At 36.5% G+C, this 16,970-nt stretch overlaps 1 protein-coding gene across 1 annotated transcript in view; it reads right to left on the bottom strand.

Annotated features, from left to right (window-relative positions):
• dmd.3 (LOC105946662) overlaps positions 1–16,555 on the bottom strand; it is a 1,093,908-nt gene extending 1,077,353 nt beyond the window's left edge. The window contains exon 1 of the mRNA XM_031897001.1: positions 16,348–16,555. Within this exon, the coding sequence (XP_031752861.1) occupies positions 16,348–16,429 (82 nt within the window). The 5' untranslated portion in view covers positions 16,430–16,555. The remainder of the gene's footprint in view (positions 1–16,347) is intronic.
• Positions 16,556–16,970: the final 415 nt, after the last annotated feature.

The raw sequence follows: 16,970 nt of genomic DNA, 5'->3' as shown, positions 1-16,970 counted from the left end.
TAATCTCCTCTAGTTCAAAAGAGGGCTACTAATTTGCTGATCATGTTATTCCTTAGCTTATTTTCCTAAGAAATGATCATAAGAAAAATAATTTGCAAAAATTTTCAAGGGTGTTATTTTTAGTGATGATTGAATTTTTCCGCCAGGCATGGATCCTCAGCGAATTTCCACATTTCGCCATTGGTGAATTGTTTTGCAAAACTTCCACAAAAATTTGGCATGGAAAAATTAGTTGTGCCTCAAAAAAGTCGTCGTCGCAGAATAGGCATGGTTGCATAAAAACAGTTGCACGTTTCGTGAATTTTTACTGTTTTACAGATTTTCTGGTAGTTTCAGGAATTTTCTGGAGAAGCAAAACAGGACAGGTTCGCTCCTCACTAGTTATTTTTACATATTTGCTTTTTACTCATTTCCAGTCTCCATGCATATATTTTGTACATTCATGTTTTCATTTCAAGATATTACTTGAAACTTCTGCAGTATCAACCAGCAATTTTTGCAGGATTCTTTCATCTAAAAACTATTATTAATATTTTTTTACTATAGCACCCTTTTGTTCTTCTGCCTTTTGGGAGCCATGTGCTAGCTAAATAAAAAGATATGAAAATCAGTATGATCTTTTTGATTTATACTTTAAGCTTATACACTAAACAGGACAGTTTAGCACATCTACTAAAAAGTCAGAAGCATGTTATAACTGATATTTTTAAGGTTAAAAAAAGATATTTAGTATGTCAACTTTCCCTCACGGTTCGTGCCTGGTGCAACATAGCAGATATACTACAAACTACTAACTGACTTTCTTAGCTGAAACTGAGTAAAATGGATAGACTGCGCAAAATAAAAATGTTTTCAATATAGTCAGTTAGGCAAAAATGTAATCTATAAAGGTTGGAGTGAACTGATGTATAACATAGTGGCCAAAACACTACTATCTCCTTTACAGCTCTCTGCTGTTAGCAGTCGTAGCAAATCAGTGACTTGAGGGGGGGGGGGGGGCATGTGGGACATAACTGTTCAGTTAGTTTGCTTTTTAACCTTACATGTGTGCTTAGAACCTAATAGATATGTCCCATGTGGCCCCCTGTGCAGTCTATATCTTTTACCCAGTTTGATTTTACACTGAACTGTTTCTTTAAACTGTCAGTCTTATGGGTTCTGGTTAACCCTGCAAAAAAAAGTTGTCTGATTTGTCCAAATCCCCAAAAAACAGTTGCAGTAAAACTCTTGTCAAGTTTGTAGTTTTATAAACCAGAAATATTTATAAAATCTGCAAACTCTGACAATATCTCCCAACTTTGACACTTTAGGCTTCTCACTATCTACAATCATGTCATAAACTGTGAGCGTGAAAATATAACCTGGTCTTCAGTGTCTGTGTCAATAAACCCACCTGTACAAGATAACATTTTGACGGGGGGACACGACAATAGGAATAAAGAGCAGTCTCTTTGCCACAGTTACAAGTACAGTGGATCCGCAATATCAGGCTGGATTATCAACAGTGCCTCCAATTATGGCAACACTTATAGCAAAGTCTCCAGCTGTGTCTGGCTCTTGTAGTTCTAAAAGATGTTCCTAGACACCTGTCAGTCTGCTCCGTGCAATGAAAACAGCAGATGATCTAGACATTTCTTTGTTCAGATTTTGCATAATTTGTGAATAGAATCTTTCATCTTCCTCTAAAACAAATGAGTGTCTGTTGCCTCCCACGCTTTACCAGAGTGAAAATGAACTAAGTGATGATGATGAAACCTACCAGTCCAGAAAGCATTTCAACTACCTTCTCATATAAAAAGAAAGCATGCTGTGTGTCTGCATACCACATATATTCATTTTTCCAGGAGAGAAAGCAATGCAGCAATCGAAAATAAACATGCCTATCACAATAATAATTAGAATATACTTAGGACAGAATTCTGTGTTAGAGATCCCTTGTAAAAAATGTTGCTGAGTTCTTCTAATATTGGTTATTTTTTATAGGGTTGTTTATATATTGGTTATTTATTTATTGGTTGTTTATGAGGTTGAATCACTTCTGGGGGTGGAATCTGCTATTTCTGGGATATGCTTTATGCATTTGCGTTAAAGTATTTGTCATATGTCAATGTTATACTGTATATTCAACACAAATTACTTTTGGTATTGTTTTATTACAGTCCTATATTAAACTGCCATACCTTTCTATCACCCAAGAAAAAAAAAAACCCTTATTGAAATCACCATATTGATCTACAGAATGCATTTATTTTGATAGAAAACAATGCAAACTTTTTAAACAAATATACTGTAGGCACACTTGGATACTGTTTAGTATGAGACATAGCAGGGCACAAGTACAGCAACATCTGTTGCACATGAACCCTAAAACATGCAGACAAACCTAAAGCCTAAAACCTAAAGCGAAGATATCTTATCTTAACAAGGTATCAGCTTACTTAAAAAATGCAACATTCTTAGTTTAATCACAGCCTATAGTAAATGTGTTGCAACAGATACAAAATAATTTAGTGGCTACTATATTATATTAGATCTGGATCCAATGAGATAACCTCTGCATATGTTTGTGTTAGTACACCCAGAACTCTAATCCTTCTACTTTCCTTATAAGTGCATCAGGCTGCTCACTAAACATGCTGAACCTAGTTCTCACTTCTAGACCAAACTTTGAAAGCGACAACAAAGTTCCCCTTCTAGGCCAACCTCCACCTAGCCACCAGTCTTCTTCCACCTTCCTGCCTAGGGTATTTCAAGAAGAAAAAGTGTAACATTTACAGTAGGGAAGGATTGTGATTATTTTCTCATATATTATACAATATAAATATACCTGTACCACCATACATGCCTGTGGATGCAGTTTGGGGTGAAAGCACTTGTGCCTCCTCCTTGAATACAGTGCTGATTGTGTTTTACACCCATGCACTCACACACTACTCTCCAGTGGCTATACAGGAAAACTAGGCAAATAATAAACTCCTTTATTTGGGCCCTTCTGTGATTTAACACTATTGAAGAATGGTAAAAAAAGATGCCTGTAGAAACCACTTTGGCCTTATGGTGTAATTCATATACCAGTTATGCAGCATTTGCTATAACATAATCATTTTTAGCCTCTATATTTTAAGACAGTCACAGCTCTGTGACAAATTCTCATGAAACCTTAATTTGGCAAAGGATGTTTCATTCTTATCAGCTAATATATGCAAGAAGCATAATAAATGTTCCTTTATTTAAAAATGGCCTTTTTTCACAATGATGGATTCCTTGGTTTGAATCATGATATACTTAAAGTATAATGCAGTTCAACATATAATGCATTCTGTAAGACGGTTGTAAACTCTGAAGCAAGTAATTAATCTTTCTGTTTCCTTCAAGCTTTATAATCTTCTTTAAGGATTAAATCTTATCACTCATTCCAATTATGTGCATAGAAATTCATGAATTATCTGGACTTATATCCTTAGACACTACAACTGACCTGTAGCTATTTTATTTTATGTCTTGCTGCAGGGCCAAAAGCTGGTAACAGTTATCATGCAGTTCATAAAGCAATCAAGATACACATTAATAGCTATTATATTCATGGATGGGTTTCAGTGTTATGTCTCTAGCACATAAAACATGATAAAGGAGTCAGGGTACAGGCAAATAAAATAATATTGTCCGATTAGTTTTTATTGTACAAACCTCATAGACCATATGGCTGGCAGAAATATATCTAATTACAATCCACTCCTTAGTTAAAGATATGCTGCAACCTGGTGACCTTACCACATACACAAAGGTCAGATAAGGATTTCATTGTTAAGTTGATAGAAGTAATAGCAAAATGTGCTACACTGTGTATAAACAGGGCCTTTCATCATTCACTGTTTGCAATGAATACCAAACTGCACAGGTGGCATTTTATCTGTTATGAATAGAACTACCTTGCATATAAGCTGCCCTAAGGGCTCTGGCACACGGGGGAGCTTAGTCGCCCGCGACAAAACTCCCTGTTCGCGGGCGACTAATCTCCCCGAGTTGCCATGACCCGCCATCCCGACTCGCGAGTCTTTTCCGGCGATTTAGGGAAATCGCGCCGCCGCGTGTGCCATCCCGCCGGCGACTTACATGTTTGCCGGCGGAAGGCGGGTCATGGCAACTCGGGGAGATTAGTCGCCCGCGAACAGGGAGTTTTGTCGCGGGCGACTAATCTCCCCCGTGTGCCAGAGCCCTAACAGCCAGTTTTGTGGCTTGTGGCTGTGACTGATAGTCATGAGATAGTCATAGCAGCAGGGTTGGAGAAGGGGCTCAGCGTCACTAGGAAATGATAGCCTAGTTTAAGAAGATAAGAAGGGCTTAAGATTGGTGATGGGTGGAGGGGAAATAAAGTCAGGTTATAGGGTAGAGTAGTTACCCTCCAGTTTAGTTTGCTAGTTTGTCACTTGTGTGGCCTTGGAGGGTTGATGACTACACTAGTTATTTAGTTAGTTAGCTAGTTAGGTTTGGAGGAGGAAAGTACATTTGGTGGTTCAGTGGCTCCTTGTCAGTCTTCTTTTATGCCAGAGTATGTTGAGTGGTTGGAAAAAGGTGGGCAGTAGAGGGTCCAGATTTGCATCAGGCATACTCTGAGCTATGAGACTAGAAGATATTGCATCTTAGTGCTGTTGAAGGGCAGACTGACAGGAGTCTTGGGAGGCAGAGTTTTTTAACTGTATAGAGATGCCTACATGTAATATTAATATATTGTATTTCTTATTCATGTTCAATCCAAATATGTTGATGTTTGCACTATTGTGATTTAAAAAAAAATGTGGCGGCCATTATCATTCCAACAGTGCTTTTTCACACATTTTAATTTGTTTGTTAGGTGAACGATTGTTGGATGATGCATGGGTCATGTAGTCCACACACACTGCAATCTAATGTATAGATGTATATTGTATCTGATGAATTATTTATTACTGACAATCTATATATACAATTACAGAATAGATGTCCAATTGCCTTGTTTTGATCCCACTCCATTGCAACTCATTCAAAAAATCCATTTGCAATGTGACACTGAGGCACTTTCAAATTTCATCAAGTCGCACAATGCACAAAGCTCTACAACTACATACAGTTCTGCCAAAACATGGCAGTTATACATCTTATGTACTATAAGTTGACAATGGTGCATGATGAAAGGCCCATCTTTTGACCTTGTTTATACCAACACAGGGGTGTTACAGTAGTAAAAACAGTAGGCCCCTAGCAAGATGTCAGAATTGCCTTAAAACAAGTACATGTAGCAGAAGCCTGCAATAGAATACAGGTATGTGATTTTTCTATGGACAAGCAACATTTTCTCTTTTCATAAAAAGAGAAATTGAGACTATTACAAATATTAAAGTAACACTGTATATGTACATTTAAGAATCCCAACCTGCTGCTGGCTGAGGATGTGCAGGTTATAGTTCTACAACAGTTAAAGAGCTAAGGTTAGCGAATCTTGATGTAGATTATCAGGCTCTTCATTGTTTTCTGCATGTGCCTATTTAAAATGGAAAATAATTTATGCAGGCAGTACATCTGCTTAATTAAAAGTAGCTTGAAGTCAAAGAAAAGTTAATCACTTTGTCCTATCGAACCTCGCATATGTACGTATCAAAACAAACTGGCAAATCCCCAGTGGGAGATGTATGTGAGGAGGAAAATCACAAAATGCAAAGTGAGTTCCAGCTAAAGCCTGCTTAATATATTATTCTCTGTACAGAATGATCATATTTGTCTGTCACAGAATGCACTTCTACTGCTGTTTTGATGGTGAACAGGATGTTAATTATACAAATCTTTGTAACAATAACAAGAGGTATGTCAGGTTTTGGCAATGAAGCTAAACCTGCCGTAATTAACAACAAAAATGACAAGGCCTATGCTTTACACACATTAAATAGTCCTTAAACTTGTAATTGGTCCTCAGAATGACATTTAGATATCAGGCATAGAATTATGTCTTACTAATCTAGAAACTTTCAGCTTGCTATGTGGATTGTGTATTTTAGGTTTAAGCAAAGCTTTTCAACATCAATTATTACAGGTCATTTAGAAAGCCCTGGGCACAAGTTCAAGAACACTAAGGGGTGCAGGAGTCCAGGGGAGTGCTGCTTTTTGCACAGATCAAAAGTTTGGTGCTCCATGCAAAGAGTAGCGCCAGGAGGTGCCCCCCAGCCCTGTCCTTACTGTCTGCCTTAGATCAGACAGTATAAACAGGGCCCTGACGCAGCTTGTGCCTCTTGCTTTGCTTTTAATAACACTTAGGGGCACATTTACTAAAATGCATTTTTTTTCTGGCCTTGAAACGCAATATGGTATAAATTCAAAGTATAGCAATTGCGTTCCGAAAGTCACAAAATTTTTGGCCTGAAAAGTTTGTAAACGTCATGAAAACAGTCCTGGCTTTGAAGCCTTCCATAGGACTCAATGGCACTCAACAGATCTGCCCTTTTAGAATCTAGCTCTGACAAAAGCAGGCAACACTGAGTTCAAAAATCAGTCTGCAGGGCCATTTTGGAGCACAGAGGCCAGCAGCTATTTGCACAGTGCCCCATGCAGCAGGCATAGTGCAAAAAACTGGATGATTACAGCGGCATTGTGAATGTACTCTACTGAGTAAGATAACAGAGAGGGCGATTTATCAGAACTCAGCAAACTTTAATGTGCTTATTAAAAAAAATGTATATTAAAAAAATCTTAAAACTCGATCAAGTTAATATGTGAAAAAATCTGAATGCAAAGAGATCCAATTCAGCCAATCATTTTTAATTAGTCTGTGAAATTATGAATTAACTTTAAAAACTCAAATTAAAAATTAGCCTGAATTTTGCTTATATCACTCCCAGTTTCAAAAACTCAAGGCATGGATTTGCAGCGAATTTCCGCATTTCACCATTGGTGAATTCAGTGAAAATACGCTACGGAAAAAATTCAACGTGCGGATTTTTGGTTGTCACGTGGTCGTGTCTAAAAAGGGCATGGTCGTTTCAAATCGGGGCTTGGTCGCGTGAAATTGGGCGCGGTCATGTAAAAAAAGTAGCCGTGGGCGACAAATGCGTTTTGCAAATTTTCTTGCCGTTTCGCGAATTTTATGGCGAAACGAAATGGGACAGATTCGCTCATCACTAGTGCTAAAAAGTCAAATGTGGATGCTGAGAAATCTGTCCCTTAATATTAATTGTGTAATGCCATAAATAACAAAAACGATTAATGTTTCATAATTAAAATAGGCAAATTGTATGTCCAGCAAAACGCCTATTGATTGAGCTCAGGCTGAAAAGGGGTGCTTAAATGTCCAATATTCAAATTATTGTTCAAAAACTCTAATGTCCGATATTATTAAGTGCAAAAAAAACCCCAAAAACTTGAAATTAAAACATCTAACACCTTGCAAATTTATGTAGAAGTCAATGGGAGTTGTCCTAGGCACAGTCAAGCCATATTTGTAATTTTTGTTTTTTTCATTTTTTTGTGTGTAAACGTACAAATTTGAGGTATTCAAGTTTGTTTTATTCCAATAATGAGTTTTCTGTATTAATAAATAAGCAAACATTCCAACTTTTTTTAAAATGCAAGTTTATTTGAATTGGAAAAATGATCCAATTCACAAACTTGAAAAATCATAAATAAGCCCATAATATTACAGACAGTAAACCAGTGGGTGGTCTAGGTGGAGTATTGAGTTATATGAGTGGGCTGGCAGAGGAAAGTGGGTCAGGAAGTAATGTCAGAGCTACTCTTATGACCTACTGTACTCTAAGCACAGAAACTCCCCACCCTTGCTCCCTTGTTATGCGCATTGCATAGAGGTTGGTCTAGCAGTCAAATATTATACCAAGAGTGATGGAAACATAGAATATTTGTTACCTACATGGAGAGGATATACCATATAACTATGTTAATGTGTTTAGAAAAAGACACTGAACAGATACATATTAATTATGCTGGATAATACAGAAAATATGTGAAATCAGAATCATAAACGCACTTTCACCGAAACCTCCCTCTTGAATTGCTTAATTTACGGAGAAGAAGCAGCTGTTCATGCTTATCCTCTTCTTCCCTCCTCGTAACTGACTCTTTGTGGTGAAGTCACCAGACACCAAAAGAGCTCATACAGAAGTGTTGCTATTATTATAGTCAGTGGATTGGAAGACAGGATATAGTATCATTTGTGTGCCTTTCTGAAGGTGTCATTTTCCCAAGTAAGAAAATTAAGAATGCATATGGAATTGCAGGCAAATTTACACTGTGCTAAACCTGGCCGCCTTAGTATGGCTAGCTAGTGTCTTCCTGACACATTTAAGCAGACAGAAGCAGCAGACTCCCTTCGCTGCAGTTACTTAGAGCCCTATTACTGTCTAATGTACCAGACTGTATGTTAATTCTCAATGATTTGAATAGCAAGTGATTCGGAATTCAGAGCATAAATAGTCTTTTTCACTCTGCTGTTACTCAGTTAAACTTAATTTCATGTAAGTGAAGAGAGCTTGATAACACATTAAATCTGTGTTAGAATAAATCCAGCAGTAACGAGCAGTAACTAGTTAACCAAATAGGATCATTTATCAAATCTTCCTTACATCAGTATGGTAATGGGGTGGTTTTTTTACTGCACAGCTTTTCCCATACATTAAGTAATGTGCAACAGGCAAATATCATAAACATATACGTATGGAACATATATATGAAGGAAACAAAATACTGATTTTACTAAAATCATATGGAATTTTTATACTGCATTAAAGAGTCTGTTTACCGTTTACATTTAAAATAATGTGTCTTTTGGCCAATTACAGATGGTATCTGTATGTACCCATATTTATTCACATGAATAGGAAATACTGTCAGCATTGATAGGAATCAAAGTAAAGCTAACCAAATATGTCCAGATTTAATCAGGTAGTTTGGTCGATGTTAAAGGGGTTGTTCACCTTTGTACAACATTCACAAATCTAACAGTCCACATTAATAAACAATCTTGCAATACACATATAGGACTGTTGGCCAAGTGATCTCATTCTGTGGAAGGAATCATACACAAGTTTTTCTAACTATCTGAAGGTAGGTTTACACTCCACACATGAACACTCCAGGAGCCAAACTAAACTGACAAGGAGGGAACACTGGACTGGACTTAAAAACCTATGCTGGATGATAATTGGCCACAACACACACACAGACCCTTAACCCCAACCACACCATACAGCCTTAACAATTATATAGCAGAAGATTGTGATAGTCCTACCTAAGAGACTTGGGGAACTTTAACATATAAATGGTGCAATAATACAAAATGCATTTTATACAGAAGTGGTCCTCAACCTTTTTTGCACCATGGACCAGTTTCAAGCAAGGCAATTTTTCCAAGGACCGGGGTTGTGGGGTTGGCACAGCCAATGCATAGTATATAATTGAATTATTACATATATGATGTAAATGTAATTATTATTGCACTTTATTTTATTATTATTATTATATTATAAAATATAATACAGCTCATCATAATGCAAACTCAGTGGGGGACCTGAGCTTGTTTCCCTTCAACTAGATGCGCCCAGCACCCTTGCTTTTCTTACTCCCACCTAAGGGTTGACATCCTCTGATGCTTAGTATGGAACTTTAAGTACAGTACTTTGGCCCTTGTCGCAATCAGTAGAAAGCTTCCAGGGCTTCACATTGCTGTTGTCATGGCTGTGGAACACATTGGAGAATTGAGATATCAGGTATGTAGGACCAGAGGTGGCCCAGTTCAGCACAGCCCACGACCCAGCACTGGTTCCCGGCCCGGTGGTTGGGGACCCCTGTTATACAGTATAAGTACAGTGAAGTTCACCAAGATTTCTCAGTTTATTTTTGCTGATATCTGCTATTTGGCTTTCTGCATCTTTTAAAATATTTTGAATTAGATTGTCTACTTTTACAAACTGATCACACAAAATGTGCCCTTCTGTAATAAGAGCAACAATCTTTATAAATAGGGGATATATAGTATTCTACTTGTTGCCCCATAAATGTACAGTAAAATACAAGGGAAGTAACTTACCCTGTACATTAATATGTACAGGAATATTCCTCGTAAATATATGAATACATAAATTAACATTTCCACGTGTTCGCGCATGCGTGGGGGGGGCTTGGGGGGCACAGAATGGGGGTGGCCTCGGGGCGCCCCCATTAGAAATCCGGGGCTGAGCACAGAAAACTACTCCAGCTAGAGAAAAGGCAATGTATGACTGGAGGGGCACTCTTAAATGTGCCCTTTAACTGCTGCAATAGGGATTGTAACCTGTTTTCCATGTAGAATATTTTTTTATATCCATAATGATGTGCTTCCGTGTGTTGTTGAAACTCTGATCTATGCACCAGAAGTTAGTTTGAAACCTAATGTGTACCTTTTTTTTTGGACCAGGATCAATTAGTTTGATGATAGTTTGTTTGCAGCACTAAGGAGTATTGTTCATTTTCCCATTGTCCTCTAATGACTTCACAGATCCTGTGATTAACTTTGGGTGAATTAACATCAAAACAAAAGAATCTGATCCAGGCCAAATATTGATTTTGGACTGCAACATTGACTTTAAATTGTAACTTCACAAAACCCACTTTATTCACTCAGACACTTGTAGCTTTGATGAAATATCCCTGGAAGCCTCTTCAAAAACTACTGAGAGAATATGCTAATCTGTTCTGACAAAGAAAAGAGCCAAAAGCTGTCTAGTGAATTTAAACATATTACATTTATAAATATATATATATATATATATATATATATATATACAGGTATGGGACCTGTTATCCAGAATGCTCAGGACCTGGGGTTTTCCAGATAAGGGATCCTTCCATAATTTGGATCTCCATAACTTAAGTCTGCTAAAAATCATTTAAACATTAAATAACACTATAGGCTTGTTTTGCCACCAATAAGGGGTAATTATATCTTAGTTGGGATCAAGTACAAGGTACTGTTATATTATTACCGAGAAAAAGAAAATCATTTTTAAAAATTAAATATAATGTGGTTATAATGGAGTCTATAGGAGATGGCCTTTCCGTAATTGGGAACTTTATATATATATATATAGATGCAATTATGTAAAAATTCCGGCATATAGAATTAAATAATTGAAACTACACATGCAATTAAGGCCTCCTCTACATTCCATTACATGTCTTTATAAATTTATACTACTAGACTAGTCAAGAACCCTTCCTCTTTGCATTGATGTTTGCCCTGGTATACAGTCATTATGGGAAAAAGTAGGCATTCAATAAACCAAAAAATGATTAGCAATTAGTACATTACATTGGCATTTAACCAAGACACAGCTAATCACTCTGCATAGGATCATTCCAAATTATATACCTACATAGACAAATGCCAAACCAATTAGGAACACCCAAATGTGTAATGAATTTGAAGCGAAATGAATACCCCTGTGTACATTTACAGGGAACATATTATACAAAACATTTCCATATGGTCCCAACTCCCTATAGGGACCATTATGGAAATAATAATTCATTTGTCCTTCCCCTGGAACTCTTGTTTTTTTCAGTGGTAATCCCTGCATGTGGTAGCTACATCTATTATCATGAACAGTTAATACAACAAAACATACATATAATATAAGCCTTGATATGACAGTTCTACTGATTATGAAAATTATCATACCATTTAAGAAAAAACAGTTAAATATATTAAGAAGTTAAATGTGCAGTTGTTTTTGCACTCTTTCAACTGAGGCTTTTTGGCACACAGGGATGGTTGCCTGGGAAATGTTGCACTTTGTCTCTCGGTATGCTAAACTTTAATTGCACTCAAGCTTTCTCATGGGTAATTACCAAGACCATTAAGGGAAGCAATCCAAGACAATTCCTGATGTTTTGTATAATTATCCATAAAGCTGCAGCAACAAAACACCTGGGGAGTGGAGATTTTAGCACTCAATTACTAATATGGATGTTAAATTGATCCATTCCAATGCTGCCCAGAAATCTGCCATCGGTTGTACTGTACATTATATTCTTCCAAATGGAAGACCACATTGCATTCATTTCCCCATTTGACCACAGGTATACAGTCAGTTGTACAGTAGTTTGAACAGCAAAACAGAAATAAAGACATGAAGAGCAATCTTCATAAAGTTTATTCAATTGCTAGTTGGTTGCTATTGGTTTATTTTACAGGTGAAATAGAACACCTGTGTTTGTAAATAAGACTTTATGTGTGCCATAGGCCTAACAGTCTCATTTGGACTGTTAATACTAAATCATTATTTGATTTTCAGTTGCTGCAGATATAATAAATTACACCATAATATAGGCAATGGTTATAGCTTAAAATAACATTTTTTATTTTTCTATTTTCAAAAATTAGGTTATAAAGACCATTATAAATTATGTCATAGAACCCATCACTTAAACATAAAATACCACACGAAATTTAGAGCAGCTAATAAAAAACCCAAACAATCTTTTTGCAACACGTTTGTAGATCAATTTGAGGTCAGTAGGCCAGGACCACAAATCAGTATGTCACATAAATCATGGAAATTATAGTAAATCCATAAAAATGGATTAAATTGTTATTTACTAACTTCAAATTATAATGCTGTCTAAAGTATAGGAACAATAATTACATACAGTTTTGCACAATTCCTTTTTAATTGCTATTGCAACTCATTATTTCTATCTTTATAAGGTATAAGGAAAGCTCCAGAAATAGGGAGAAGAGAAGCACATAGTTTCAGTCTCAGTATTTTGATTGCTTTCTGGTACCTTAACAGTCACAGCATTGATATGTATAATGTTGTATCAGAATAAAGGATTTTTAGCCAAAAAATGACCATTGTAATGAAAGTCATAAACAGGAAAACAGAACTGTACAGACTATTACATGTGCAATCTATTTTCTATTGTTGGATCGGTCACTGAGATCTTTCATGGATTCATAAAAGCTGTACTAAATTTGCACAAGGGAAACATTGTTTGCACAATGGAAAATATTTCCATTGCACTCATTTTGCTGTGAATCCCTTTTATTATAGTCCCCCATAGGTGTCTTTATGGAAACATGAAAAAAGGAACCTACATTTAAATCTCCTAACAGTGTCTGAAGGTTTGTTTAGTAGTGCTATATACAGTTTATTTCTCTGTTTAATTCCCAAATATTATCAAGCATGTTATAGTACTATAGCTTTTTTTGCAAATGGACAATCCCACAACATATGGGATATTGTCCCAGTGGTGTTACATAGCAAATATGTCATAATACCATTTTGTTAACCTCACCAGGATCGGGTACTAGTGTAGCAAAACCTTAAATATAGTTTGAGTAAGGCATTAACCAACCACCTCAACAGTTGTGTATGTTTTTCTAGACCTGCTAATTATCCCAGCCATTCTGTACAAATTTCAGGAGTAAAATGGAGCCCTCTTATGCAGTATAAGTTCTTTAAATTGTGGCATACTGCCTATACATGTACATCAGCTTTGTGTGAGCATGAGAAGTACTTAGCAATAGCACCTAGCCGTTGAGGCAGTAGCACCATATTTTCTTCACACACCAGTTATGCACCTGTATTTTATTTTGCATGCAGAACAAACATAGAAGAGTGCATGCAACTGTGAACTCAGCTGCAGTGCAAATACCTGGTCACGGATAAAAATGAAATATGTCACTGCCAAGTCCTTATCACACACCAAACAAACTCACATTAACACTTTTTGTACAAGTACAATGCTACGCTATATACCAGATAAATCCCATGGAACAAGGGCATGACACATTTGGGTATTTCCTTTTCATGACCTTTTTACAATGCTGGACCTTTTCCTGCCAACAAATGCACCATAAGGATTTCAACTTTCTTTTTTAAGGTTAATATTACAATTACTGTCCTGGTCATATCCCAAATCCTGCCCAGGTGGGAGTCCAGATTGCTAACCCATCCGAGCAATGGTCTATAAGGTGAAATTACATTTCCATTTTAAATGTACATTTTAAAATTTACATTTAAATGCTAATATATCTAAAAATTTTAGCCACCTGAGATCTGGTAGGTTTCAGGATGCAAATAATTTTAAAATGAAATATTCCCTAGTTCACCTTCTAAAGTTACCCACTGGAAATGAGATGAGAAATGTGCTTCTTAGGCCACAAAGCTATGTTCAGACACTTCATTTTCTAATTGAATGTCACATGTTTTAGGGGTGCAGGTAACTTAGGTAGTCCTGCCAAAAAATCAAAAACAATCCATGTGTGGATTTACAAAAATCCAGTACTTGCACAGTGTTACATAGCCACACTGTATTTATAGTATGAAAGGATGCATAAATGACAGAAGTAAAACTTTTGACTGAAAATAAAAGATATTAAACCTACATAATGCAAACTACAATTCTAAAGTTAAATTGCAGTTTTGGCTTTTTAATAGTACATAACATAGTAACTGTGCAAGCTAGAAATGTGCAACGTATCACCATAAATCAAAATGTAAAACATTGCTTATATATTTCCTTCCATGAATGCCTACATTAGATCCTGAACTGGGCTGGGTGTGGTGAAGTCCTTCAAAAGCCTGGGTTACTAATGTAAACAGTACTCCACTCCAGCCTACTGAAGGATTTTGATTACCCAGGCACATCATGTACAGTAAGTGACTGACTCTCAATGCTTATGTTGGGCATCAGGGCTAGTTCCTACAATGCTTTGTGAATCTCTATCTTTGTGGGTCCGTTAATCACAGAGTGTGCAAGACATTGTAGGAATTGGTTTCACAGATGAAGGTGCTGACTACTGTAACATTGTTTCAATGATACATGTAGCAAGAATCGGACATGCAGAGAATAGCAAAAAAACAGCAAAATACAGCATTGAATAGTAAATATGCTTGACATAATTAAAAATGTGTCAGGATTGTGGAAAGTTTCTTAAAATTCAATTTGATTTAATTTGTGCAAAAAGTTATAGTTGCATTTACAACCCCTTTAAGTTTACTAGAACAGAAATCTAAGGCCAAATGTTTGCTATGTGCTATAGTTCAATCATGCACACGTAGCTGCATACTTTTCCTATTCCTCAGTTCCACTGCTAACATTAACCTTGTAGGTTTCCCTGTTCAAGATCTGATAAACAGGGTGTGGCTATGAAAGGCTGAATGCTGGCCAATATGTTTGCATTCCCCCAATTAATTGTCAGTACATCCTGTGTCTAAGCCAATTTTTGTTGTTGTTCATTCTGGATACAGTTTTCAATCTGAAATAGTTTTTATTTGAATTATATTTTTATACTCCTCCATATATATGTACAGCCTTTCAGTGAACATGTGCACTTTCCACCTATAAATCTCTGTTTTAAAATACCTCACACTCCCTGGGATTTATGTCAACTAAGTGTGAAAGCCACTGTTGAATAAACATCTGAACACATGTGAGTGTCAAATAGGCTGGTGAAGCGTGCTTATAATGTATTTAGTATATCTGTACCGTATATGTGATCCTACGAGATTTGGGACGTATTTCTAGCACTTACCATGCTATGCATTGCATGAACTTTATTCAAGTCACAAGTTCACAAGAGTAAAATGAGAGCGGTGTACTTGTAAGAGATTTACTCTTCCCCACAGCTGTTAATTTTTCTCCCCCTATTACAGTTCATCTGAATGCATTCACTATGTATGAGCAGTAAATTTAAGATAGCCATGAAAGTGCTATAGTACATTTTTCAGCCTTATATAGCATGCTTAGTGAACTTGTAAATAAACTAAACATTGAATGGTTTATAAATTACTATGCTGATCTACTTCCATAATGAAGCTGAGTGAGGCATGGCAGCTGAAACAGTATCTTATGGGAAAGCAATGCAGTCGCTTCCATTTACAGCTGTAATGACCTGCCCCATTACACAAATGGCATAAAGAGCTGTCAGAAAATTGGATACTACACAAAGGCATGGGAAGTCCCTTTTATAGTTATATATACAGCCAGCGTGTATTTTTTCTGCCGATAAAACACATTTTTTTATCAGCAGTTTATTTTTCTTATTATTACTTTTATTGTAAATATTTTTCAATCACAAATACTGTGATTTCTGGGCTGCACATAAAACCCAAAAGGCTTTAAAAGATCTTTAAATGATTACTGCAAATGTTGCTGCATTAGTAAGCGAAATGTCAGAATGACTTAAGTAGTATTGCACTACAGCAGACACTTGTAACTGGAAGCTTTGCTGCTAAATATCTTACACAGTTCATATCACAATAAAGCCAGATTTATTATTTTTAAGTTCCCACACTGAAGTAAAGAAACTAATATTGACATTACCGGATCTGTTCTTGATCATATCAGTGAACTCATCCGCAGCAGAATCTCCTCTGGGCTCCTCTTGATATCCACTTTCAGCCATAATGTACAGAAGCTCTCACTGACGGGCCTCAAAGCTGCAGAATAAACACCCAAAGTTTTTGGTAGTCTTACTTCTCTCTCAGCAAAGCAAGTTACTCTAGAGAGTTAGGTAACGTGTTATTCCCACTAAAGCAGACAGCCTTTTAAAACTGCAAATAGTGTCTGCATTGGAACAGGAGAATAAACTGTCAACCCCACAGATCAGAGAAAACAGGTGCTGATCTCTGTTCTTCCTTAAAATAGAACTAGCCCCGTATAAACTACAAGAACATGAATGTGGAGTAGTGAATATTAAACCTGACACACTATAAATCAGCATCAACTTGTTGATTCTTGAAACTGTTTCCGTAGCTTTGCACAATCAATACAAAGACCCATAAAATACCAAATTACCAAACTATACTCAGAGGGAAAACATAATTTAGTTATATCTCACTTAGTTGCTTGCAGCTGAAATATCATGAGTCTGTGTTCAATATATACTGTATTCCACAAGGGTGGAAAGGATGCCAAAAATGTCAATCTCTTTAGCCAATGCAGTT

The sequence above is a fragment of the Xenopus tropicalis genome, chromosome 2, assembly GCF_000004195.4.
Source record: "Xenopus tropicalis strain Nigerian chromosome 2, UCB_Xtro_10.0, whole genome shotgun sequence".
In the NCBI taxonomy this organism is placed as follows: domain Eukaryota; kingdom Metazoa; phylum Chordata; class Amphibia; order Anura; family Pipidae; genus Xenopus; species Xenopus tropicalis.
The sequence above is the reverse complement of the archived record's forward strand: the minus strand, read 5'-3'. Positions and strand labels throughout refer to the sequence as shown.